Here is a 27,862-nt window from a genome sequence, read left to right as displayed (position 1 = left end):
GTTCCTCGGATATCTTCACTACTACAGCCAGGCCTGGTAAGGTTATTCCATCTAAGGACTTTAACAGCTGTTCTTAACCTACCAGTGCCCTGTGAAACCATTTCATGGTCAGAGTGCTCCAGGAATTATATTATTTATTATTGCCATTATTTAACCTTGAATGCTGTCTGTTTACACGGAGTCTGTGAATAAACTTTTATTTTGACTTTTACCTGTTTGTCATGGTCACACCTTCAGGTTTCATTTAAACACTTACATGTCCAGGGGTCTGATTAAACCTCCCCGGTTTAAGTTCCTCTCAGCCCCTACAACTGAGGCTTTCTCCTGTCAGCCAAAACCCTCAGTTGTGACACCCACACAGGAAAAATGAAAGAAACATTGTCCACTACAGGAAAAAAATGAAAGCACATCGTCTGCCACTGGAAAAAATAAAACCACATTCGCCTCACAGGAAAAATAATAAAACTACATTATCTGCAACTGTAAAATATTAAAACCACATATCCCCCCACAGGAAAAAATATATAAATAAAACCACATTGTCCACCACCGGAAAAAATGAGAGCTCCAAAGCTCTAATATAACTGCCATAAAGCATGCTGAGGTAGAGAGGATAGGAGGATATGTAGCTCTGCCCTCCCACAGCATGCATTTAGGGGAAGGATAGATTTCTGCAAAGTTTCCAGTTTTTGATGTTGGTCACTCAGTTCTAGGATTCAATGCTCCCGATGACTGCCTTGTGGGTATCCCATAATAAAATGCTGTAACTAAGGATGTGGGTTGTGGTGTAACTAATCTCTGGACCTCCTGTAACGGTGGTAGAGCCGCCACCACCTGCATAACATATTTCATTTTATGACTGATACATTTCTTGTAATTCCAGGTATTCCTTGTTTCCTTGTCCTTCGCCTATATCACCAAAGCCCTGGCCCTCGCCTACTCTCGGAGTATGATCACTCAGATTGAAAGAAGGTTCAACATTCCCTCCTCTCTTGTTGGTGTGATTGACAGCAGCTTTGATATCGGTAAGGTATATACTGGGATTATTACTGATTTACAGCAGTGCTTGTGGTCCAGGGACCCCCAAATGATAACAGTGCTCAGGCAGGGCCGTCTTTTCGTATGGGCTCAATGGGCTATTGCCCAAGGGCCCCAGGAGTAAACGGGCCCTAGGCTGATAGCTGAGGGTCCCCTCTTTCCAGGGGTACCAGATTTTGAAAATCGGCCCAGGGGAACCATAGATATCCGACTTCAAAGCAATGGTCCCCATCCAAGCCTGTTAATTGCTCTTCCCAGCCAGATATCTCGGGTTCTGTCTGAGGGTATACTGCAAAAGCCGGGACTCTCCCCTTTTGGTGGACACTGGCAGCTTGTTTCTACTATGCCCAGAACCAGAGATATCAGCCTTCCAGCAGCTGGCCCCTGCTCCAGATCCACATGCCTGGGATGCAGTTTTATATATTTGTTGGTGGATTGCTCTGGCTACTGAACTCTAATCAACAAGTCCCCAGTACCTCCTGAAAGGTGTCCCCAGTACCTCCTGAAAGGTGTCCCCAGTACCTCCTGAAAGGTGTCCCCAGTACCTCCTGAAAGGTGAGACTCTCTAGTTTTCTTTATACCATTAAAGCTAAGAAATCTATTTCCAGGAACTGGAGATATCTGCAGTAAAGCAAGCTGCCCTCTCACCAGAAAATTATGAATATTAAGCCCACTCCACTATCGACCCCTCCCCTGTGTATTAAACACCTCCTACCACCCTGAAAGTCATGTGCCAGGGCCCCTTCATTCAGCCCAATGTCCCCTTCTACAGTTTAGTGTTCTCCCTCCCGCCCCATCTGTGCAGTAAAGGAGTAATTAGCAGAAATTATTTCTCCAGGTCCTACATGCTGAGCGAAAGATAGAACACCCCCTACCGCCCGCGGGACATCAAAGCTGCCGCTGATAGCACCCCCACCCCTACCGCTTATGGGTGGGTAGGAGTCCCAGTGCATTTCTGTGCCCAGGGGCCTACACTGCTGTTAAGACCGCTCTATACTCAGGGTGCCCCAGATAGACTTTCTAGCAAACCTTTTACTTTGGACTCCAGAAAGGGCTGTCTGCTCCCCCTTGAGTGCACCTGCAGGGTGATAGAGAGGAGACCCCTGAAGTACACCTGTCTCCTTCACCAACATGCATTATCACCTTGCTGGCTTATGGAATGTGATTTGCTGGAAACCAATTTGACTGCAGTAATTACAGTATCATATACAGCTCACCTACCTACAAACACCTAATGAGGCAGAATCCAGACAAAATAAACCACTCCCCTTATCCTCCTAAACTCCACCCCTGGACCATATAAACACGCCCACTGTGCACCCAATCCTGAACACCTTTTGTGAACGTTTCCATATTAGTGCAAGACCCTATGTCCTGGATTAGGACCTGGAGGAGGATGTGGCTCATCGCATTGAGTTGTAATCAATTAGGTTGTAAACAACACAGTCTGGTTCAAGTATTATGGCTATATAACATGCTACTTCAGAAATGCCGTTTATTATGGGGCAGTTATGATTATATTCTGCACAGGATGAGAGACACAGAGATTGGCTTTAGTGATATGTAGGGATCAGGGGCGTACCTAGAACTTTGTGGACCTCATAGCAACATTTTGAAGGGGTCCCTGTCCCAATGCTTCTATGTACCCAAACAAATAGTATATAACACATGTAACTTTGAAAGGCACGGTGTGCCCCCTCAGCTCTGGGCCCCATAGCAACTGCACTCCCTGCACCTATGGTAGCTACACTCTGTATATAACACATGTAACTGTGACAGGGAAGGTGGCCCCTCTCCGCTCTGGGCCCCATAGCAGCTGCACTCCCTGCATCTATGGTAGCTACACCCTTGGTAGGGATGTTCTACACGAGCAGTAGGGAACAAAGATCCTTCAAGGCAACTTTATAAAAAATCCTCACTGGTTACCTTTATAGCACACTATTCCTTTCATTCCTTTGTTTTAGGAAACTTATTGGTGATCACCTTTGTCAGCTACTTTGGTGCAAAGCTACATCGTCCCCGAATGATAAGTATCGGTTGTGTGGTCATGTTCCTGGGGAGCTGCATAACAGCGTTACCCCATTTCATCATGAATCGGTAAGATAAGCAATAATACACGTTATTAGATAATACAGAAAGTCATGATTTTCATTTACACCTATATAAAATGGGATTAGATACTTAGATAGTTGAATGGATAAGATGTTAGCTGCAGTATAGGTCACAGACAGTTGTAGTAAATGGAGTGCATTCAAATGAGGGAAATGTTACCAGTGGAGTGCCAAGGGATCTGTACTTGGACCAGTGCTTTTTAATATATTTGTTGGTGACATTGCAAACAGTATTAAATGGAAAGAATGCCTTTTTGCAGATGACACAAAGATATTTAAGAGGGTAGACACACCAGGAGGATCTAGGTAGACTAGAGGAATGGTCAAGAGAGTGGCAATTACAGTTTAATAGCAAAAAATTCTAAATCATGCACTTGGGTCTCAAAAACCCAAAGGCTAAATATAGTATTGATTGCACTATACTGGAAATTACTGAGGAGGAAAGGGATCTAGGAGTCTGTATTTCAGATGACATAAAGGTAGGTAAGCAATGTAATACAGCAATGAGGAAGGCTAGTCAGATGCTTGGTGCATTGGGAGAGGAATTAGCAGCAGAAAGAAAGAAGTAATAATGCCGCTGTATAAGTCATTGGTACAGCCTCATCTAGAATACTGTGTTCAGTTTTGGAGGCCATATCTCCGGGACAATATTAGTACATTAGAGACTGTACAAAGAAGGGCAACTAAAATGGTGCATGGCCGACATCACAAAACTTACCCAGAAAGACTAAAAAATCTCACTATGTATAGTGTGGAGCAGAGAAGGGACAGGGGGGACATGCCCTATACTAGACATTCTGGTAGTAGGAAGCATGCCCTATACTAGACATTCCAGTAGTAGGCAGAATGTGCTATACTAGTCATTCCAGCATTAGGCAGCATGCCTTATACTAGTCATTCAGATAGTAGGTAGCATGTCCTAAACTAGGCATTCCGGCAATAGGCAGCATGACCAATACTGGACATTCCGGTAGTAGGCAGCATACCCTATACGAGTCATTCTGATAGTAGGCAGCATGCCCTATACTAGGGATTCCGGTAATAAGTAGCATGCCCTATACTAGGCATTCCGGTAGTAGGCAGCATGCCCTATACTAGGCATTCCGGTAGTAGGCAGCATGCCCTATACTAGGGATTCCGGTAATAAGTAGCATGCCCTATACTAGACATTCCGGTAGTAGGCAGCATACCCTATACTAGTCATTCTGGTAGTAGGCAGCATGCCCTATACTAGTCATTCTGGTAGTAGGCAGCATGCCCTATACTATGAATTCCAGTAGTAGGCAGCATGCCCTACACTAGGTATTTCCGATAGTAGGCAGAATGCCCTATACTAGTCATTCCGGTAGTAGGTATCATGCCATATACTAGACATTCCGGTAGTAGGCAGCATGCCCTACACTAGGTATTCCGGTAGTAGGCAGCATGCCCTATACTAGTCATTCTGGTAGTAGGCAACATGCCCTATACTAGGCATTTCAGTAGTAGGCAGCATGCCCTACACTAGGTATTCCGGTAGTAGGCAGCATGCCCTATACTAGTCATTCCGGTAGTAGACAGCATACCCTATACTAGACATTCCGGTAGTAGATAGCATGCACTATACTAGACATTCCGGTAGTAGATAGCATGCACTATACTAGGCATTCTGGTAGTAGGCAGCATGCCCTATACTAGGCATTCCGGTAGTAGGTAGCATGCCCTATACTAGTCATTCTCGTATTAGGCAGCATGCCCTATACTAGGCACTCCGTAGTAGACAGCATGTCCTAGACTAGTCATTCCGGTAGTAGGCAGCATGCCCTATACTAGGCATTCCAGTAGTAGGCAGCATGCCCTAGACTAGTCATTCTGGTAGTAGGTAGCATGCCCTATACTAGACATTCCAGTAGTAGGCAGCATGCCCTAGACTAGTCATTCTGGTAGTAGGTAGCATGCCCTATACTAGGCATTCCAGTAGTAGGCAGCATGCCCTAGACTAGTCATTCTGGTAGTAGGTAGCATGCCCTATACTAGGCATTCCGGTAGTAGGTAGCATGCCCTATACTAGACATTCCAGTAGTAGGCAGCATGCCCTAGACTAGTCATTCTGGTAGTAGGTAGCATGCCCTATACTAGGCATTCCGGTAGTAGGTAGCATGCCCTATACTAGACATTCCAGTAGTAGGCAGCATGCCCTATACTAGACATTCCGGTAGTAGGTAGCATGCCCTATACTAGACATTCTGGTAGTAGGCAGCATGCCCTATACTAGGCTTTCCGGTAGTAGGTAGCATGCCCTATACTAGGCATTCCAGTAGTAGGCAGCATGCCCTAGACTAGTCATTCTGGTAGTAGGTAGCATGCCCTATACTAGGCATTCCAGTAGTAGGCAGCATGCCCTAGACTAGTCATTCTGGTAGTAGGTAGCATGCCCTATACTAGGCTTTCCGGTAGTAGGTAGCATGCCCTATACTAGACATTCCAGTAGTAGGCAGCATGCCCTAGACTAATCATTCTGGTAGTAGGTAGCATGCCCTAGACTAGTCATTCTGGTAGTAGGCAGCATGCCCTAGACTAGTCATTCTGGTAGTAGGTAGCATGCCCTATACTAGACATTCTGGTAGTAGGTAGCATGCCCTATACTAGACATTCCAGTAGTAGGTAGCATGCCCTATACTAGACATTCCAGTAGTAGGCAGCATGCCCTAGACTAGTCATTCTGGTAGTAGGTAGCATGCCCTATACTAGACATTCTGGTAGTAGGTAGCATGCCCTATACTAGGCATTCTGGTAGTAGGCAGCATGCCCTATACTAGGCATTCCAGTAGTAGGCAGCATGCCCTATACTAGGCATTCCGGTAGTAGGTAGCATGCCCTATACTAGACATTCCAGTAGTAGGCAGCATGCCCTATACTAGACATTCCGGTAGTAGGCAGCATGCCCTAGACTAGTCATTCTGGTAGTAGGTAGCATGCCCTATACTAGGCATTCCGGTAGTAGGTAGCATGCCCTATACTAGACATTCCAGTAGTAGGTAGCATGCCCTATACTAGACATTCCGGTAGCAGGTAGCATGCCCTATACTAGACATTCCGGTAGCAGGTAGCATGCCCTATACTAGGCATTCCGGTAGTAGGTAGCATGCCCTATACTAGGCATTCAAATAGTAGTTGCAAAGGGGTTGTTGGCCTGGAGAGATCCATCTCCTGCAGTAACTGGACCTGGTACATGGATGTGTTGGTGTGACGGTGGGATGTGATTGAATAGGCGCAGCATCCATCCATGTACTTCCACCTCTCTCTCCTATTACCGAGGAACTAAAGAACACTCAATCTGTTGAATACTGCGGGTGACAAAACCAGTTAATTGGGAGGTAAAACAATGAGTATACATACAGTAGTGGATCTTGCTATGGGCACACGGGATTTTTGCCTGGGGAACCGCCTTCCAGAGGGCGCCGCCGCCGTGGCAAGATCGGCTACTGGTGGTGTCCCCCCCTTCCCCCCCCCCCCCCCACGGTGCCGGTACTGCTGTGTGGTGCACGATGAAGTCATCGCGCACCGCACTGCATTGTGGGAGCGGCACTTAGACACTAGGGGTCATGATTGACCTCTAGTGTCTATGCGGTTCTATGGGAGAGACATCATGACGTCTCTCCCATAGATCAGAGGAGCGGCGCCAGCGGCCAGAGACGGAGGGCAGCAGCAGTCGGGCATCAGGAGCGGGGATGGTAAGTATTAATTTTTTTTATTTCTTTTTCTAAAAGCGGCACAAACGGGGGCAATACTACTGGGGCCACAAACGGGGGCAATACTACTGGGGCCACAAACGGGGGCAATACTACTGGGGCCACAAACAGGGGCAATACTACTGGGGCCACAAACAGGGGCAATACTACTGGGGCCACAAACGGGGGCAATACTACTGGGGGCACAAACGGGGGCAATACTACTGGGGGCACAAACGGGAGCAATACTACTGGAGGTACATTGATCACACCCCTTCATAAAGTCACGCCCCTATTTTCACTCGAGGCGCCACAAGGGCTAGATCCGGCCCTTTATACATAACAAGAAATGTATTATCATTATCTAATTGTCATTGAGCAATGCCTATTGGGATATCTCTGGCTGCACCATAACGTGATGTTGTTGTCCTGAATACACAGCTACCAGTATGAGAGAGCAACGGCCAACACATTGCAGAACGTGACCTCCCACGCCTCCCACGCTCACCTGTGTGTGGCAGGTCAGAGCCACGCCCGGGACCCCGAGTTTTCAGAAGGTGCCTTTTATAATTTTGTATTTTGTATTGGCTCAGTCATTCTCTCAGGGGGGATTGTGCCGCCAGACGTCACCGCCATGTGGGGCTGCACACGTTATTTCAGTAGACAATCTTGGCTCCTTTTCCAGGCACCTCTGTGGGGTGTGAGTAGTCAGATACTGGTCGTGAATTTCCTTTGCCCAATCGTTCCTGTGCTCTTTCTGGCGAGCGGCAGAATCCCCCCCCCCCCCCCCCTCAGTGTAATTGTTGTTTGACTAGCACTTACCCACTGAGCCACCTCTCTCCCTGCACAGAGTGCACAGCGGGATCCTCAGAGTCCTTGATGTGGATATTTGTACTTGCTGGGAATATTCTACAAGGAATTGGAGAGACGCCTATTGAGCCGCTGGGACTGTCGTACATTGATGACTTCGCAAAAGTGGAAAATTCTCCATTTTACATTGGTAACTAATAACTATAACGACTGAACGAGCATTTACCCGGAAGACATTGCGAATACAGCGCAGCGTATGGTGTGATTAGTGAGTGATGTCTCAGTGGGAGGAGTCTGTGGTCTGAGGGACAAGCACTGACCCAACCTCTGAATAAATAAAGTAATTATTAATAACGGGTCCTGTATAACACTGCTGTGAATGATAAATTACACTTAGGAGAGATCTCCATCTTAGTTGTCGGATGATGACATCTTATGTCTTATGCTGCGTTAGATTCCTCTGCGGATACTGCTGAGCCCCCTCTCACAGGGCGAGTGCTTGGCAACCAGACTATTGCTGAGGCGTTAGAGTGGGACGCTGCGCTAATCCCTCCGGTACCCAGGGAAGCCCAGGAGGCGCCACTAGCAGCATCTCTGCCTCTGACAAACAGAAAAAGACCAAGAGGCCTATTCACTAAGCCCCGTTACATGTGCGGAAACACTTTCTGCATGTATTAAGTTTCAGACCCATTCATCATTAGAGGCCCAATCATTTTAGGAGTGTGTGTGGGATAACTGACCCCTCTTCAGATGACCTTAGTTCCCTTCCCCCTCTCTGTCCTACTGGAAGAAGCTCCGCAGTGCATCCAGCGGCCTTCCCTCTGCGGATGCGCAAACTCACACATGCGCACAATGCTCGGCAGTAATTAGCGGTGACAGTGTTTGGGCTTCCCGCAACTGGAACAATACTGAATTGCTCTGGTATTCTAGTGTCCTCCACTGAAACTCACAGCGGGGTGAATATTTACTTATCCGGGACCAAGCTGCCCTCAGTAGTGAATAGGGTCCCATGACTCTATAAGAGCGCTCCCAACCCTTCTCTCCCAGGCGGATAGTAACATTTATAAATACATTATGATGTCATAGATCAGCTCTGTAACGTAATATGAGCCCTGTATTGCGGCATAGAAGGCAGAATGTGCCCCGGTGATGTTATTGTGTAGCAGAAGATATATCCTTGTGTCTTAGTAATTCTCTTCTTTCCTTTAGGAATAGTACAAACGCTGTCCATAGGGGGCCCTCTCCTGGGATCGTTCATGGCCGCATACTTCGCACGGCTCTATGTTGACATTGGCTTCATAAATCTGGGTAATACACAACAATACTTCTATAGTTTCTGTATTGTCACCGCGGTGGATGTATGTGGCCTGTACTCTGGGTCTACATACACTTGACCGATGTGCGTAGGACCTTCTGAGATTATTATTATTCTCTTCTATATATATGGTGCCACAAGGCGTCTGCAGCGCCTTACAGAGTACAACACAAACAGTATGAGCAAAACAAGAAAGAATGGCCCTCATTCCGAGTTGTTCGCTCTGAGTTTTTCATCGCATCGCAGTGAGAATTCTCTTAGTGCGCATGCGCAATGGTCGCACTGCGACTGCGCCAAGTAACTTTACTATGAAGAAAGTAAGTTTACTCACGGCTTTTTCATCGCTCCGACGATCGCATTGTGATTGACAGGAAATGGGTGTTACTGGGCGGATGCACGGCGTTTTAGGGGCGTGTGGCTAGAAACGCTACCGTTTCCGGAAAAAACGCAGGAGTGGCCGGGGAAACGGTGGGAGTGCCTGGGCGAACGCTGGGTGTGTTTATGACGTCAGCCAGGACCGAAAAGCACTGAACTGATCGCACAGGCAGAGTAAGTCTGAAGCTACTCTAAAACTGCTAACTCGTTTGTGATTGCAATATTGCGCATACATCGGTCGCAATTTTAAGATGCTAAGATACACTCCCAGTAGGCGGCGGCTTAGCGTGTGTAACTCTGCTACATTCGCCTTGCAAGCGAACAACTCGGAATGAGGGCCAAAGTGACTTACAGTACAGAATGTTACACAACATGGGTGGTGTGTGTGTGTGTGTGTGTGTGTGTGTGTGTGTGTGTGTGTGTGTGTGTGTGTGTGTGTGTGTATATATATATATATATATATATATATATACACTGCTCAAAAAAATAAATGGAACACTTAAACAACACAATGTATCTCCAAGTCAATCACACTTCTGTGAAATCAAACTGTCCACTTAGGAAGCAACACTGACTGACAATCAATTTCACATGCTGTTGTGCAAATGGAATAGACAACAGGTGGAAATTATAGGCAATTTGTCACGAACCTCGGGCAGCGGCGACCGCGCTTGTCCCTGCGGGTGGCCTGGTCTGCCCGGCGCCTCTCTTCCCCTGTCAGTCTCCGGCTTCAGCGGCGGGTCGGCGCTGCTCTCCGGCGGCTTCCCGGAAGCAAGGGCGCCGCCATCACAAGCAAGGGCAAGGAGGCGGAGCAGGTCTGACGTCACCTGCCTGCTCCGCCAATCAGGCTAGGGCGGGGAATTTAAAATCAGATACCAGGCAGAGATCCGATGCCTGAGTATCTTCGTTTCTCCTGTGGAAGCTATGATCCAGAGCTCCCTCGTCCCTGCAAGCATCCTGTGCTTCCAAGCATCCTGTCCCTGCAAGCATCCTGTGCTTCCAAGCATCCTGTCCCTGCAAGCATCCTGTGCTTCCAAGCATCCTGTCCCTGCAAGCATCCTGTGCTTCCAAGCATCCTGTGCCTACAAGCAACCTGTGCTTCCAAGCATCCTGTGCCTACAAGCACCTCCGTGCCTCCAGTTACCTCCGTGTCTCCAAGCACCTCGTGCCTCCAAGCACCTCGTGCCTCCAAGCACCTCCGCGCCTCAAGCACCTCCGTGCCTCCAGTTACCTCCGTGCCTCCAGTTACCTCCGTGCCTCCAGTTACCTCCGTGCCTCCAAGCACCTCCGTGCCTCCAAGCACCTCGTGCCTCCAAGCACCCCGTGCCTCCAAGCACCTCCGCGCCTCAAAGCACCTCCGTGCCTCCAGTTACCTCCGTGTCTCCAAGCACCTCGTGCCTCCAAGCACCTCGTCCCTCCAAACACCTCGGTGTCTCCAAACACCTCCGTGCCTCCAAGCACCTCCGTGCCTCCAAACACCTCCGTGCCTCCAAGGGTCTCCCAGCACTCCCTGTACTCCCAGTACCTCAGTGCCTTCAATACCACAGTGTCTCCAATATCTCAGTACCCCAGCCTTCATTATTTCTACAAGTCTTGTCTTACAGGAGACCTACAAGAATTCCTCTGGGCCTCCCGCCTGCCGTCTTAGTTCTGCATGAGGAAGACCTACATCCGGCCATCTCTACTACGACCCAGTGGCGGTTCCTCTTCCCGGTCATCGGAAGAAGCCCCGAGTCCACAACACTCCCAAACCAGGTCAGTGATAGTATACTCAGGCCTCATGGACTCGGGGGATCGGAACACGGACTCTAGTGCCATCCAGAACCTGGCTTCTCGAGTGCAAAGTCAGGAAGCAGCACAAGGTCAGGTGATGCAGTACCTCCAGCAGTTGTCCGGGCGTCTGGATCAGATTCAGGCGTCTCTGGCCTCAGTAATTCCGGCTCCTGTTCCAGCAGTCGCACCAGTTGCCGTTGCCAGCAATGTTCAACCATCGGCCGGTGTCACTCCACGCCTTCAGTTGCCTACTCCGTCCCGCTATAATGGGAATCCCAAAAATTGTCGTGGTTTCTTGAACCAGTGCGAGGTACATTTCGAGCTACTTGCACACAACTTTCCTACAGACCGGTCCAAGGTAGCATATATTATTTCTCTGTTGGAAGGTTCTGCTTTGGATTGGGTGTCTCCATTATGGGAACGATCTGATCCCATGGTTTCCAACTACACCAACTTCATCTCGTCCTTTCGAAGGATTTTCGACGAGCCCGGCAGAATGACCACTGCTTCTTCCGATTTGCTCCGTGTTCGGCAGGGCGCCCGTTCCGTGGGCCAGTACGTGGTTCATTTCCAGACCATTGCTTCCGAACTACGCTGGAATAATGATGCCCTGAGAGCTGCCTTCTGGAACGGTCTTTCCGACCGGCTGAAAGACGAGCTGGTTACTAGAGATCTGCCGGATCCATTAGAAGATTTGATTTCCCTTTGCGTCAAGGTGGATCTTCGGATGCAGGAGCGTGGAAGAGAACGTAACCGTTCGGATCGTTCCAGGTTCCGGAATCCTACTCCTAGGCCGGTGGCCTCACCTAGCTCAGATGAGCCCATGCAAATTAACCGCTCCCGACTGTCTCCGGAAGAACGACAGCGTCGTCGTGAGGGTAAACTCTGCCTTTACTGTGGAGCCGCAGATCATTTTCTTAAATCTTGTAAAGTCCGTCCGGGAAACGGGCAGACCTAGCTTGTTCCGGAGGAGTCAAGCTGGGAGTTACGACAAAAGCTTCTCCAACTTCGGACTGCTTGCTTCCAGTAACTCTAGTCTCCAATTCAGTCTCCAGGTCTTGTGAAGCCCTATTGGATTCCGGAGCTGCAGGGAACTTCGTTTCTTCCTTCTGTGCCCAAAGTTTGGGTTTAAAGTTACGGCCTATCGAGCGGCCAATTTCACTGACGGCTATCAACGGGACTAGAATTTCCAAAGGTCTCATAATGTGGCGCACGGGGCCAGTTAAGCTGCGGGTCGGGGCTCTACATCAGGAAGATTTGGAACTCTTGGTAATCCCAGAAATGCCCCATGATCTGGTTCTTGGAATGCCTTGGCTGAAAAGTCATAACCCCCACATCGATTGGAAGTCGTCACAAATTCTGTCCTGGAGTTCCTTTTGTCACACTAATTGTCTTACTCCTGTTTGTCCGCTCCGTGTTACCTCCAAAACGGATGAAGAGCACATTCCGGAGGCATATCAAGGGTACAAGGACGTATTTTCGGAACAAGCTGCTGACCTGTTACCACCTCACAGGCCTTGGGACTGCCCTATTGACCTTGTCCCAGGGAAGACGCCACCTCGTGGTCGCACATATCCTCTGTCTCTTCCCGAGACTCAAGCCATGTCGGAGTATATTAAGTCCAATATGCTCAAGGGATTCATTCGCCCCTCTTCCTCCCCTGCTGGTGCAGGCTTCTTTTTCGTGAAGAAAAAGGACGGGGGGTTGAGACCATGCATCGACTACCGCGGCCTAAACGACATTACTATTAAGAATAAATACCCCTTGCCACTAATCACAGAGTTATTTGATAGGGTTCGTGGTGCCCGCATTTTTTCAAAACTCGACTTGAGAGGAGCTTATAATCTTATACGCATCCGAGAGGGGGATGAATGGAAGACTGCCTTTAATACCCGAGATGGGCATTACGAATACTTGGTGATGCCGTTTGGTCTTAGTAATGCTCCCGCGGTTTTCCAGGGATTCGTCAACGAAATCTTTCGTGATATGCTGTATCAGAGCGTTGTGGTATATCTGGACGACATACTGATTTTTTCCAAGAATCTTGTCGAACACAGGACTCAAGTCAAAGAGGTGCTACACCGTTTACAAGAGAATCATCTCTACGCCAAGCTTTCCAAATGTACCTTTGAAGTAACATCTATTCCGTTCCTCGGTTATGTCATCTCGGGGACGGAGCTTCGCATGGATCCGGAAAAGTTGTCGGCCATTCGTGATTGGACTCAGCCTCTTTCCCTGAAAGCAATACAAAGGTTCCTGGGCTTTGCGAACTACTACAGGAAATTCATTAAAGGTTTCTCCACCATTGTTGCACCCATTACTGCCCTGACGAGAAAGGGTTCTAATCCTAGTTTGTGGCCTCCGGAAGCCATTGTAGCTTTTTCTCGCTTAAAGTTAGCTTTCACGACGGCTCCAGTTCTCCAACAACCAAATTTCGAGGAACCCTTCTTCTTAGAAGTTGATGCATCTTCAGTCGGGGTGGGGGCTGTCCTCTCCCAGCATTCCTCTGATAAGAAATTACATCCGTGTGGCTTCCACTCTCGTAAATTCTCTCCAGCCGAACGAAATTACTCTATTGGAGACCAGGAACTCTTGGCAATCAAATCTGCCTTGGAAGAATGGAGATATCTTCTAGAAGGGGCTAAACATGTGTTTACCATCTACACGGATCACAAGAATTTACTGTACATCAAATCCGCACAATGTTTGAATCCTCGCCAGGCGAGATGGGCACTTTTCTTTTCCCGATTCTCGTTCATTATCAAGTACCGTGCCGGGACTCTCAATATTAAAGCAGATGCGCTTTCCCGTTCACAGGTTCCCACAGACGAGGATGAACCTCCGGAGCGGGGTTTAATTCTGAATCCAGTTTCTGTCTCTGCTGCTTTAACTACTCCAGCTCCTCCTCCTGGAAGAATGTCCGTACCAGCTAGATTCCGCCCAGGAATACTACGGTGGGTCCATAACTCCAAGTTTTCCGGTCATCCCGGCGCTCAGAAGATGTACAAGTTTCTGCAAAGGTCTTACTGGTGGAACACCATGAGGAAGGATGTACAAGATTGCGTTAATTCATGTCCCCAATGTACACAACATAAATCTCCTCGTCTGCCTCCTGCAGGGTTACTTCGTCCTCTGCCTATCCCTGTGAGACCCTGGACTCACATTTCCATGGACTTCATCACTGACTTGCCCTGTTCCAAGGGTTGCAACACCGTTTGGGTTATCGTTGACCGTTTTTCGAAGATGGCACACTTTGTGCCCTTGACTGGTCTTCCGACAGCACCGAAACTGGCTCTATTGTTTATCCGAGAACATTTTCGTTTGCATGGGTTGCCACAAGAGATTGTTTCTGACCGTGGAGTACAGTTCACCGCCAGGTTTTGGAAAGCCCTTTGTTCAACTCTACACATTAAACTTAAGTTTTCGTCGGCTTATCATCCCCAAACAAATGGACAAACGGAACGAGTCAATCAAGATCTAGAGACTTTTCTTCGGTTGTATCTCTCTCCTTCACAGGACAACTGGGTGGAGTTGTTGCCTTGGGCGGAGTTTGCCCATAACCATTTGTTTCATTCTTCCACTGGGGAATCACCATTTTTCGTCAACTACGGGTTCCATCCCCGTGTTCCGGAATTTCCAAGCCTTCCGATAATAGAGGTTCCTGCTGTAGCGTCCACTCTACGACACTTTGGACAAATTTGGAGAAAGGTTCATGCTAATCTTAAGCAGGTTTCTGTTCGGTACAAGTTCTTTGCAGATAAGAAACGGCAAGCCGCACCTCAATATAAAGTTGGGGACAGGGTATGGCTGTCCACACGGAATCTCCGGTTGAAGGTGCCCACCATGAAATTCGCTCCAAGGTTCATCGGTCCTTACCCTGTGCTACAAGTCTTAAATCCTGTGGTCTGTAAACTGGGTTTGCCTGCCCATCTTCGCATACCTAACGCCTTCCATGTTTCTCTACTCCGTCCCCTCATACTGAATCGATTCCACTCAGCACTCCCAAGGCCAACGTCCGTAGTGGCAGAAGCTGGAGCGGAGTTTGAAATCAAAGCTATTCTGGACTCTCGTTATCTTCATAAAAAATTACAGTACTTGGTGGACTGGAAGGGTTATGGACCTGAGGAGAGAAGTTGGATTGGGGCTACTGAAGTAACGGCTCCTCGTCTGATTCGGATCTTCCACTCCAGACATCCGACTAAGCCCGGGAAGTGTCCAGGGGCCACTCCTGGAGGAGGGGGTACTGTCACGAACCTCGGGCAGCGGCGACCGCGCTTGTCCCTGCGGGTGGCCTGGTCTGCCCGGCGCCTCTCTTCCCCTGTCAGTCTCCGGCTTCAGCGGCGGGTCGGCGCTGCTCTCCGGCGGCTTCCCGGAAGCAAGGGCGCCGCCATCACAAGCAAGGGCAAGGAGGCGGAGCAGGTCTGACGTCACCTGCCTGCTCCGCCAATCAGGCTAGGGCGGGGAATTTAAAATCAGATACCAGGCAGAGATCCGATGCCTGAGTATCTTCGTTTCTCCTGTGGAAGCTATGATCCAGAGCTCCCTCGTCCCTGCAAGCATCCTGTGCTTCCAAGCATCCTGTCCCTGCAAGCATCCTGTGCTTCCAAGCATCCTGTCCCTGCAAGCATCCTGTGCTTCCAAGCATCCTGTCCCTGCAAGCATCCTGTGCTTCCAAGCATCCTGTGCCTACAAGCAACCTGTGCTTCCAAGCATCCTGTGCCTACAAGCACCTCCGTGCCTCCAGTTACCTCCGTGTCTCCAAGCACCTCGTGCCTCCAAGCACCTCGTGCCTCCAAGCACCTCCGCGCCTCAAGCACCTCCGTGCCTCCAGTTACCTCCGTGCCTCCAGTTACCTCCGTGCCTCCAGTTACCTCCGTGCCTCCAAGCACCTCCGTGCCTCCAAGCACCTCGTGCCTCCAAGCACCCCGTGCCTCCAAGCACCTCCGCGCCTCAAAGCACCTCCGTGCCTCCAGTTACCTCCGTGTCTCCAAGCACCTCGTGCCTCCAAGCACCTCGTCCCTCCAAACACCTCGGTGTCTCCAAACACCTCCGTGCCTCCAAGCACCTCCGTGCCTCCAAACACCTCCGTGCCTCCAAGGGTCTCCCAGCACTCCCTGTACTCCCAGTACCTCAGTGCCTTCAATACCACAGTGTCTCCAATATCTCAGTACCCCAGCCTTCATTATTTCTACAAGTCTTGTCTTACAGGAGACCTACAAGAATTCCTCTGGGCCTCCCGCCTGCCGTCTTAGTTCTGCATGAGGAAGACCTACATCCGGCCATCTCTACTACGACCCAGTGGCGGTTCCTCTTCCCGGTCATCGGAAGAAGCCCCGAGTCCACAACACTCCCAAACCAGGTCAGTGATACAATTAGCAAGACACCCCCAATAAAGGAGTTGTTCTGCAGGTGGTGACCACAGACCACTTCTCAGCTCCTATGCTTTCTGGCTGATGTTTTGGTCACTTTTGAAAGCAGGCGGTGCTTTCACTCTAGTGGTAGCAGGAGACGGAGTCTACAACCCACACAAGTGGCTCAGGTAGTGCAGCTCATCCAGGATGGCACATCAATGCGAGCTGTGGCAAGAAGGTTTGCTGTGTCTGTCAGCGTAGTGTCCAGAGCATGGAGGCGCTACCAGGAGACAGGCCAGTACATCAGGAGATGTGGAGGAGGCCGTAGGAGGGCAACAACCCAGCAGCAGGACCGCTACCTCCGCCTTTGTGCAAGGAGGAACAGGAAGAGCACTGCCAGAGCCCTGCAAAATGACCTCCAGCAAGCCACAAATGTGCATGTGTTTACTCAAACGATCAGAAACACACTCCATGAGGGTGGTATGAGGGCCCGACGTCCACAGGTGGGGGTTGTGCTTACAGCCCAACACCGTGCAGGACAGTTGGCATTTGTCAGAGAACACCAAGATTGGCAAATTCGCCACTGGCGCCCTGTGCTCTTCACAGATGAAAGCAGGTTCTCACTGAGCACATGTGACAGACGTGACAGAGTCTGGAGACGCCAAGGAGAACGTTCTGCGGCCTGCAACATCCTCCAGCATGACCGGTTTGGCAGTGGGTCAGTAATGGTGTGGGGTGGCATTTCTTTGGGGGGCCGCACAGCCCTCCATGTGCTCGCCAGAGGTAGCCTGATTGCCATTAGGTATCGAGATAAGATCCTCAGACCCCTTGTGAGACCATATGCTGGTGCGGTTGGCCCTGGGTTCCTCTTAATGCAAGACAATGCTAGACCTCATGTGGTTGGAGTGTGTCAGAGGTTCCTGCAAGATGAAGGCATTGATGCTATGGACTGGCCCGCCCGTTCCCCAGACCTGAATCCAATTGAGCACATCTGGGACATCATGTCTCGCTCCATCCACCAAGTTGCACCACAGACTGTCCAGGAGTTGGCGGATGCTTTAGTCCAGGTCTGGGAGGAGATCCCTCAGTCGACCATCCGCCACCTCATCAGGAGCATGCCCAGGCATTGTAGGGAGGTCATACAGGCACGTGGAGGCCACACACACTACTGAGCCTCATTTTGACTTGTTTTAAGGACATTACATCAAAGTTGGATCAGCCTGTAGTGTGTTTTTCCACTTTAATTTTGAGGGTGACTCCATATCCAGACCTCCATGGGTTAATAAATGTGATTTCCATTGATAATTTTTGTGTGATTTTGTTGTCAGCACATTCAACTATGTAAAGAACAAAGTATTTAATAAGAATATTTCATTCATTCAGATCTAGGATGTGTTATTTTAGTGTTCCCTTTATTTTTTTGAGCAGTGTGTATGTATGTATATATATATATATGTGTGTGTGTGTATGTATGTACACTAGCGACCCACCCCAGCTTCGCACGGGAGCAGTTTTGAATTTACATGTACCACAACCTATATTCACTTTCCGTCTTGGCGTAATGGTAATACAATATTTACATTTTAAATAAAGAGGAGGAGCCATCTCCAGTGTGGAAAATAGCCTGGATGTTGTTTTGGATCTTGGGGACATCATTACATCATTCCTTAGTAAATAAGATGCACACTTGGATGTATATGAATATGTCCCCAGAAAAGAGGGGTATGGGATTTATCTCTATCAGCACCATGCAGGCTGTACATTTCATCCCTTGCATCGATCGCAACAGCTAGTGTTTCAGTGTGTGCTCTGTACAGCAAGGAGATGGAAAATGCTTGGTGCGCAGGGGAAAGAAGACTTATTAATACCCCTTGCCAGGCAGAAGCTGTACATACATAGAATTAGATAGATAGATGAGAGCGGATGAGATGGAAAAATGGATGTACAGTATAAATAGTATACTGACAGATAGAAGCCTTGTATGAGGGGGAAGGGGGGGCGCTGCTGCTGATCATCCCGGCAGCACAGCTACTGCAGTACCACTCTTGGCCATTGTGTGCAGTGTAGAGCACTACCATTCTTTTCTTACTGAAATTGCCACTCTTACTAAAATAATCACTGCTCGGCTCCCTTTTGTCATAGATGTTTCGCCTAGACCTTCCTTGACAAATGCTCTCTAAAATTGGGAAACCTGCATCAAAATCCATCCAGCGGTTCTCGAGATTAGACCAAACAGACAGACAGCGCCTACCAGGGACTTTATTTTACATATCTAGAGATATGGTATATAAACACTGCTGCAGCAGCTGTCATAGCACCCAAATGAGCAGCAAGGGTAAAGCACATGAGGGAAGACGGTCATGCTCGTGAGAGCTTACAGTTTACAGGGGTGATCCAGTTACTTGTCTGTGATCCTGTGTCCTAGGCATTAGCTGCCAGCATAACACATCTTTCTCTAGACATGGTCCATCTACAAGAACTGTCTCACATGTGTAAGATGCGGTTGGCCACAGCAACGAACATGTACAGTAATTTTTCCAATGCAATTTAGAAAGTTATCATTAGTTTGGGAGTGAGAGGTGGTTACCAAAGAAGAGTAAAGATGCGGGTAACAGGCAGTGTGAAGAGGGCAGAACATAGGGGGTCATTCCGAGTTGATTGCTCGCTAGCAGTTTTTAGCAGCCGTGCAAACGCTATGCCACCTCCCACTGGGAGTGTATTTTAGCTTAGCAGAAGTGCAAACGAAAGGATCGCGGAGCGGCTACAAAATAATTTTGTGCAGTTTCAGAGTAGCTTCAAACCTACTCAGCGCTTGCGATCACTTCAGACTATTCAGTTCTGGAATTGATGTCACAAACACGACCTGCGTTCGCCCAACCACGCCTGCGTTTTTTCGTACTCTCCTTGAAAACGGTAAGTTGACACCCAGTAACGCCCACTTCCTGTCAATCACTCTGCGGCCAGCAGTGCGACTGAAATGCTTCACTAGACCTTGTGTGAAACTACATCGGCCGTTGTGAAAGTACATTGCGCGTGCGCATTGCGCCGCATACGCATGCTCAGAACTGCCATTTTTTTTGCTTCATCGCTGTGCAGCGAACATTTTCAGCTAGCGATCAACTCGGAATGACCCCCATAGTTACTATGGACAACTTCATCCTCCTAGTAAATAAGATGGTCTGGGGATAGCTCTGGGGTCCGGCCAGTCATCACTAACGTGTTTCTATGATCTTGTCTCCCTAATAACTATTCTCACTCCATTCCTCTATCTCCATCCCTGCAGATGAGGTTACTATAAGTATGTCGGACACCCGATGGGTTGGTGCCTGGTGGATTGGATTTGTGTGCAGTGGGGTCCTGAGTCTGTTGGTTGCCATCCCCTTCTGCTTTCTCCCCAAGACGCTGCCCAAAGAGGGCCAGGAGGAGAAGCCTGAGCTGAGAGAGATGCTGAGGCCGCAGACAGGAGATAAAAGAGAGGAGGCTGCGGAGAATGCAGAAGTCAAAGTGCAAGGTACGTGCAGTCTGTGCCACCATCACCGGCAGCCAGGGCTCAGTACCACACTATAGGGGCAATGTCCTGGATGCGTCTTACTCACAGATCCTATATGCAGAGAGAAACGACAAAATACCACACAATAGTGCAACCCTGATACAGACGTTTGTATTCAGCCAAGTGAAGATCATATAGAAAATCCACAAGTGTATAATTCGGGGTCAGGGCCGGTTCTTAGTCTTGTGGCGCCCCGGGCAAAATATGGGGGCGTGGCTTCGAATGGGGGCGTGGTCACGACGCTGAAAGAAAAAAATAAATTAAAAAAAAGTATAGTTACCATCCCCGTTCCTGATCCAGACCGCTGCAGACCCCCATCCGCCGGCGGCGCCGCTCTTCTCCTCTCTTTGATCTATGGGAGAGACGTTATTACGTCTCTCCCATAGAACAGCATAGACACTAGAGGTCAATTATGACCCCTAGTGTCTGTGCCACTATGCTGTGCGGTGCGCGATGACGTCATCGCGCATCGCACAGCAAAGGTCCTCTACATGAAGGGAAACTAGACCGTAGGGTTGGTTCTATATCGGAGGGGCTGAAGGGACCTTGTGACGTATTGAGGGGAGGAGCTACATCACCAGGGGGAGGAGCTACGGGCGAACAGGGTACCCGAAAAGTACCCTCGCGGGCTCGCTTCGCTCGCCACGCTTCGGGCACGGTGGCTCGCTCCGCTTCGCTCACCACCTAATTACTAAAGGTAATAGTTGGTGGCGTGGATAGTAGAGGAACTATCCCGCTGGCCTAGCTCCTCCCCCTTGCGTTGTAACTCCTCCCCCTTACGGAAAAGGTCCCTTAGCCCACTTGATTCTAGTATCTACCTAGACCGTAGCGTCTAGTTTCCCTTTATGGAGAGGACCTTTGCTGTGCGGTGCGCAAAGACGTCATCGCGCACCACACAACTAAAGTCCTCTCAATGAAGGGAAACTAGACGCTACGCGTCTGGTTCCCTTCAAAGCGGGGGGGGGGGGGGCACAGCAGGGCACTGCGGGGGGCACAGTGGCGGATCTTGCCCTTGTGCGGCGCCCTCCGGATGGCGCCGGCGCCCTCCGGAAGGCGGCGCCCCGGGCAAAAGTACCGCTTGACCGTGGCAAGAACCGCCACTGTTCGGGGTGTGAGTGACCCCAGTGCTATTCACTTCACATTGTATATTAACAGTCCCTCCCCGTATGCAGAGGCGTAACTGTGGAAGACAATGGGCCGCTGGGCTCCTGCTCTGTAGGGGGGCACCTCTCCTCCCGTTCTGTGTGTTCAGTGACATCATTTAATTATTTAATTAAGTTGATAGCCGTCAATATCAACTTAATTGAAAGAGCGATTCAACTGTAATTGTTATGATTGCCCCGCAGATGCATACGCAGAAATGCGAACACCAGCGTTGGTTGACAGGCAGAGGCATTCGAGAGGTGGTGGGGGTTGCGGCAACATTCTGTTTCCAAGGCAGAGACAGAGCATTGCGGGGGCGGTGGCATGAAAACAGGGGCATGGCGTGGGCGTGATCAGGGCGGCTGCATGACATCGCACGCTATCGCTGTGATCAGTAAGACAGAGGAGGGCCTCATGCGGTTGCAGCCAGGCTACACCACCAGGAGGCTTCCCTATTTTTAGCAAACACACTGAAATTGTAGTGCGACCGTAATTTCAGCATGGTCGGGGGAGGGGGCAGTAGTTAGCATGCAGGGCGGCTTTGCACTGCGATGGGCGTCCCCCAGCATGCGATCAAAAGGATTGCAAATTCTGCTACTCAGCTATCCGTACTGAGAGGGTGATTCCGAGTTGTTCGCTCGCTAGCTGCTTTAAGCAGCATTGCACACACTAAGCCGCCGCCCTCTGGGAGTGAATCTTAGCTTAGCAGAATAGCGAACGAAAGATTAGCAGAATTGCGAATAGAAATTTCTTAGCAGTTTCTGAGTAGCTCCAGACTTACTCCTACATTGCGACCAGCTCAGTCCTTTTAGTTCCTGGTTTGACGTCACAAACATACCCAGCGTTCGCCCAGCCACTCCCCCGTTTCTCCAGCCACTCCTGCGTTTTGCAACTCGAACGCCTGCGTTTTTCCGCACACTCCCATAAAACGGACAGTTTCCGCCCAGAAACACCCACTTCCTGTCAGTCACACTACGATCAGCACAGCGATGAAAAAGCTTCGTTATACCGTGAGTAAAATACCTAACTTTTGTGTAAAATAACTCAGCGCATGCGCTCTGCGAACCTTGCGCATGCACAGTAAGCGACTAATTGCAATATAGCGAAACTCGGCAACGAGCGAACAACTCGGAATGACACCCTGAATCAAGTCCTTAGATCTGATAGCAGAGCTCCAACTGTACCGTTTTATTATGGTCTGTACCAAAAAACAGGGGCTGTACCAGTTTTCATCTTGGAGATGTTGGAAGGTGTGGAAAACGTGGTGGGATGACCCGAGCCAGGACTCGATGAAACTAGAAACCACAAGGAATGGTTGTGTTAGGTTTTCAGCAGAACCAAACTGCACATCTCTAACACAATATGGACACTGACTCCTCATCTGTCACAGTGTTGTCTCCTCTTGTGTTACAGTATTGTCTCCTCTTGTGTTACAGTATTGTATCCTCTTGTGTTACAGTATTGTATCCTCTTGTGTTACAGTATTGTCTCCTCATCTGTCACAGTGTTGTATCCTCTTGTGTTACAGTATTATCTCCTCTTGTGTTACAGTATTGTCTCCTCATCTGTCACAGTGTTGTATCCTCTTGTGTTACAGTATTATCTCCTCTTGTGTTACAGTATTGTCTCCTCTTGTGTTACAGTATTGTCTCCTCTTGTGTTACAGTATTATCTCCTCTTGTGTTACAGTATTGTCTCCTCTTGTGTTACAGTATTGTATCCTCATCTGTTACAGTATTGTCTCCTCTTGTGTTACAGTATTGTCTCCTCATCTGTCACAGTATTGTATCCTTGTGTTACAGTATTGTATCCTCTTGTGTTACAGTATTGTATCCTCTTGTGTTACAGTATTGTCTCCTCTTGTGTTACAGTATTATCTCCTCTTGTGTTACAGTATTGTCTCTTCTTGTGTTACAGTATTATCTCCTCTTGTGTTACAGTATTGTCTCCTCATCTGTTACAGTATTGTCTCCTCTTGTGTTACAGTATTGTCTCCTCATCTGTCACAGTTTTGTATCCTTGTATTACAGTATTGTATCCTCTTGTGTTACAGTATTGTCTCCTCTTGTGTTACAGTATTGTATCCTCATCTGTTACAGTATTGTCTCCTCTTGTGTTACAGTATTGTCTCCTCTTGTGTTACAGTATTGTCTCCTCATCTGTCACAGTATTGTATCCTTGTGTTACAGTATTGTATCCTCTTGTGTTACAGTATTGTATCCTCTTGTGTTACAGTATTGTCTCCTCATCTGTTACAGTATTGTCTCCTCTTGTGTTACAGTATTGTCTCCTCTTGTGTTACAGTATTGTATCCTCTTGTGTTACAGTATTGTCTCCTCATCTGTTACAGTATTGTCTCCTCTTGTGTTACAGTATTGTCTCCTCTTGTGTTACAGTATTGTCTCCTCTTGTGTTACAGTATTGTCTCCTCTTGTGTTACAGTATTGTCTCCTCATCTGTCACAGTATTGTATCCTTGTGTTACAGTATTGTATCCTCTTGTGTTACAGTATTGTATCCTCTTGTGTTACAGTATTGTCTCCTCATCTGTTACAGTATTGTATCCTCTTGTGTTACAGTATTGTATCCTCTTGTGTTACAGTATTGTATCCTCTTGTGTTACAGTATTGTCTCCTCATCTGTTACAGTATTGTATCCTCTTGTGTTACAGTATTGTCTCCTCTTGTGTTACAGTATTGTCTCCTCTTGTGTTACAGTATTGTATCCTCATCTGTTACAGTATTGTCTCCTCTTGTGTTACAGTATTGTATCCTCTTGTGTTACAATATTGTCTCCTCTTGTGTTACAGTATTATCTCCTCTTGTGTTACAGTATTGTCTCCTCTTGTGTTACAGTATTGTCTCCTCTTGTGTTACAGTATTGTCTCCTCTTGTGTTACAGTATTGTGTCCTCTTGTGTTACAGTATTGTCTCCTCTTGTGTTACAGTATTGTCTCTTCTTGTGTTACAGTATTGTCTCCTCTTGTGTTACAGTATTGTCTCCTCTTGTGTTACAGTATTGTCTCTTCTTGTGTTACAGTATTGTCTCCTCTTGTGTTACAGTATTGTCTCCTCTTGTGTTACAGTATTGTCTCCTCATCTGTCACAGTATTGTCTCCTCTTGTGTTACAGTATTGTCTCCTCTTGTGTTAAAGTATTGTCTCCTCTTGAGATACAGTATTGTATCCTCTTGTGTTACAGTATTGTCTCTTCTTGTGTTACAGTATTGTCTCCTCTTGTGTTACAGTATTGTCTCCTCTTGTGTTACAGTATTGTATCCTCTTGTGTTACAGTATTGTCTCCTCTTGTGTTACAGTATTGTCTCCTCTTGTGTTACAGTATTATATCCTCTTGTGTTACAGTATTGTCTCCTCTTGTGTTACAGTATTGTCTCCTCTTGTGTTACAGTATTGTATCCTCTTGTGTTACAGTATTGTCTCCTCTTGTGTTACAGTATTGTCTCCTCTTGTGTTACAGTATTGTCTCCTCTTGTGTTACAGTATTATATCCTCTTGTGTTACAGTATTGTCTCCTCTTGTGTTACAGTATTGTCTCTTGTGTTACAGTATTGTCTCCTCTTGTGTTACAGTATTGTCTCCTCTTGTGTTACAGTATTGTCTCTTCTTGTGTTACAGTATTATCTCCTCTTGTGTTACAGTATTGTCTCCTCTTGTGTTACAGTATTGTCTCCTCTTGTGTTACAGTATTGTCTCCTCTTGTGTAACAGTATTATCTCCTCTTGTGTTACAGTATTATCTCCTCTTGTGTTACAGTATTGTCTCCTCTTGTGTTACAGTATTGTCTCTTGTGTTACAGTATTGTCTCCTCTTGTGTTACAGTATTGTCTCCTCTTGTGTTACAGTATTGTCTCCTCTTGTGTTACAGTATTGTCTCCTCATCTGTTACAGTATTGTATCCTCTTGTGTCACAGTATTGTATCCTTGTGTTACAGTATTGTATCCTCTTGTGTTACAGTATTGTATCCTCTTGTGTTACAGTATTGTCTCCTCATCTGTTACAGTATTGTATCCTCTTGTGTTACAGTATTGTATCCTCTTGTGTTACAGTATTGTATCCTCTTGTGTTACAGTATTGTCTCCTCATCTGTTACAGTATTGTATCCTCTTGTGTTACAGTATTGTCTCCTCTTGTGTTACAGTATTGTCTCCTCTTGTGTTACAGTATTGTATCCTCATCTGTTACAGTATTGTCTCCTCTTGTGTTACAGTATTGTATCCTCTTGTGTTACAATATTGTCTCCTCTTGTGTTACAGTATTATCTCCTCTTGTGTTACAGTATTGTCTCCTCTTGTGTTACAGTATTGTCTCCTCTTGTGTTACAGTATTGTCTCCTCTTGTGTTACAGTATTGTGTCCTCTTGTGTTACAGTATTGTCTCCTCTTGTGTTACAGTATTGTCTCTTCTTGTGTTACAGTATTGTCTCCTCTTGTGTTACAGTATTGTCTCCTCTTGTGTTACAGTATTGTCTCTTCTTGTGTTACAGTATTGTCTCCTCTTGTGTTACAGTATTGTCTCCTCTTGTGTTACAGTATTATATCCTCTTGTGTTACAGTATTGTCTCCTCTTGTGTTACAGTATTGTCTCCTCTTGTGTTACAGTATTGTCTCCTCTTGTGTTACAGTATTGTCTCCTCTTGTGTTACAGTATTGTCTCCTCTTGTGTTACAGTATTGTCTCCTCTTGTGTTACAGTATTATATCCTCTTGTGTTACAGTATTGTCTCCTCTTGTGTTACAGTATTGTCTCTTGTGTTACAGTATTGTCTCCTCTTGTGTTACAGTATTGTCTCCTCTTGTGTTACAGTATTGTCTCTTCTTGTGTTACAGTATTATCTCCTCTTGTGTTACAGTATTGTCTCCTCTTGTGTTACAGTATTGTCTCCTCTTGTGTTACAGTATTGTCTCCTCTTGTGTAACAGTATTATCTCCTCTTGTGTTACAGTATTATCTCCTCTTGTGTTACAGTATTGTCTCCTCTTGTGTTACAGTATTGTCTCTTGTGTTACAGTATTGTCTCCTCTTGTGTTACAGTATTGTCTCCTCTTGTGTTACAGTATTGTCTCCTCTTGTGTTACAGTATTGTCTCTTCTTGTGTTACAGTATTATCTCCTCTTGTGTTATAGTATTGTCTCCTCTTGTGTTACAGTATTGTCTCCTCATCTGTCACAGTATTGTCTCCTCTTGTGTTACAGTATTGTCTCCTCATCTGTCACAGTATTGCCTCCTCTTGTGTTACAGTATTTTCTCCTCTTGTGTTACAGTATTGTCTCCTCTTGTGTTACAGTATTGTCTCCTCTTGTGTTACAGTATTGTCTCCTCATCTGTCACAGTATTGTCTCCTCTTGTGTTACAGTATTGTATCCTCTTGTGTTACAGTATTGTATCCTCTTGTGTTACAGTATTGTCTCCTCATCTGTTACAGTATTGTATCCTCTTGTGTTACAGTATTGTATCCTCTTGTGTTACAGTATTGTATCCTCTTGTGTTACAGTATTGTCTCCTCATCTGTTACAGTATTGTATCCTCTTGTGTTACAGTATTGTCTCCTCTTGTGTTACAGTATTGTATCCTCATCTGTTACAGTATTGTCTCCTCTTGTGTTACAGTATTGTATCCTCTTGTGTTACAATATTGTCTCCTCTTGTGTTACAGTATTATCTCCTCTTGTGTTACAGTATTGTCTCCTCTTGTGTTACAGTATTGTCTCCTCTTGTGTTACAGTATTGTGTCCTCTTGTGTTACAGTATTGTCTCCTCTTGTGTTACAGTATTGTCTCTTCTTGTGTTACAGTATTGTCTCCTCTTGTGTTACAGTATTGTCTCCTCTTGTGTTACAGTATTGTCTCTTCTTGTGTTACAGTATTGTCTCCTCTTGTGTTACAGTATTGTCTCCTCTTGTGTTACAGTATTGTATCCTCATCTGTCACAGTATTGTCTCCTCTTGTGTTACAGTATTGTCTCCTCTTGTGTTAAAGTATTGTCTCCTCTTGAGTTACAGTATTGTATCCTCTTGTGTTACAGTATTGTCTCTTCTTGTGTTACAGTATTGTCTCCTCTTGTGTTACAGTATTGTCTCCTCTTGTGTTACAGTATTGTATCCTCTTGTGTTACAGTATTGTCTCCTCTAGTGTTACAGTATTGTCTCCTCTTGTGTTACAGTATTGTCTCCTCTTGTGTTACAGTATTATACCCTCTTGTGTTACAGTATTGTCTCCTCTTGTGTTACAGTATTGTCTCTTGTGTTACAGTATTGTCTCCTCTTGTGTTACAGTATTGTCTCCTCTTGTGTTACAGTATTGTATCCTCTTGTGTTACAGTATTGTCTCCTCTTGTGTTACAGTATTGTCTCCTCTTGTGTTACAGTATTGTCTCCTCTTGTGTTACAGTATTATATCCTCTTGTGTTACAGTATTGTCTCCTCTTGTGTTACAGTATTGTCTCCTCTTGTGTTACAGTATTGTCTCCTCTTGTGTTACAGTATTGTCTCTTCTTGTGTTACAGTATTATCTCCTCTTGTGTTACAGTATTGTCTCCTCTTGTGTTACAGTATTGTCTCCTCTTGTGTTACAGTATTGTCTCCTCTTGTGTTACAGTATTATCTCCTCTTGTGTTACAGTATTATCTCCTCTTGTGTTACAGTATTGTCTCCTCTTGTGTTACAGTATTGTCT

At 47.1% G+C, this 27,862-nt stretch overlaps 1 protein-coding gene across 2 annotated transcripts in view; it reads left to right on the top strand.

The window, feature by feature from the left end:
- Positions 1-27,862, top strand: part of LOC134933869 (solute carrier organic anion transporter family member 1A2-like) — a 181,359-nt gene that overhangs the window by 46,077 nt on the left and 107,420 nt on the right. For both annotated transcript variants that reach the window (XM_063929404.1, XM_063929405.1), the window contains 6 exons: positions 884-1,025; positions 3,003-3,135; positions 7,301-7,416; positions 7,710-7,859; positions 8,879-8,977; positions 19,767-19,994. In XM_063929404.1, coding sequence (XP_063785474.1) covers positions 884-1,025; positions 3,003-3,135; positions 7,301-7,416; positions 7,710-7,859; positions 8,879-8,977; positions 19,767-19,994 — 868 coding nt within the window. The remainder of the gene's footprint in view (positions 1-883; positions 1,026-3,002; positions 3,136-7,300; positions 7,417-7,709; positions 7,860-8,878; positions 8,978-19,766; positions 19,995-27,862) is intronic.

The sequence above is a fragment of the Pseudophryne corroboree genome, chromosome 6 (genome assembly GCF_028390025.1).
Source record: "Pseudophryne corroboree isolate aPseCor3 chromosome 6, aPseCor3.hap2, whole genome shotgun sequence".
NCBI lineage: Eukaryota > Metazoa > Chordata > Amphibia > Anura > Myobatrachidae > Pseudophryne > Pseudophryne corroboree.
Note: the sequence above shows the minus strand (reverse complement) of the source record. Positions and strands in the feature narration are given on the sequence as shown.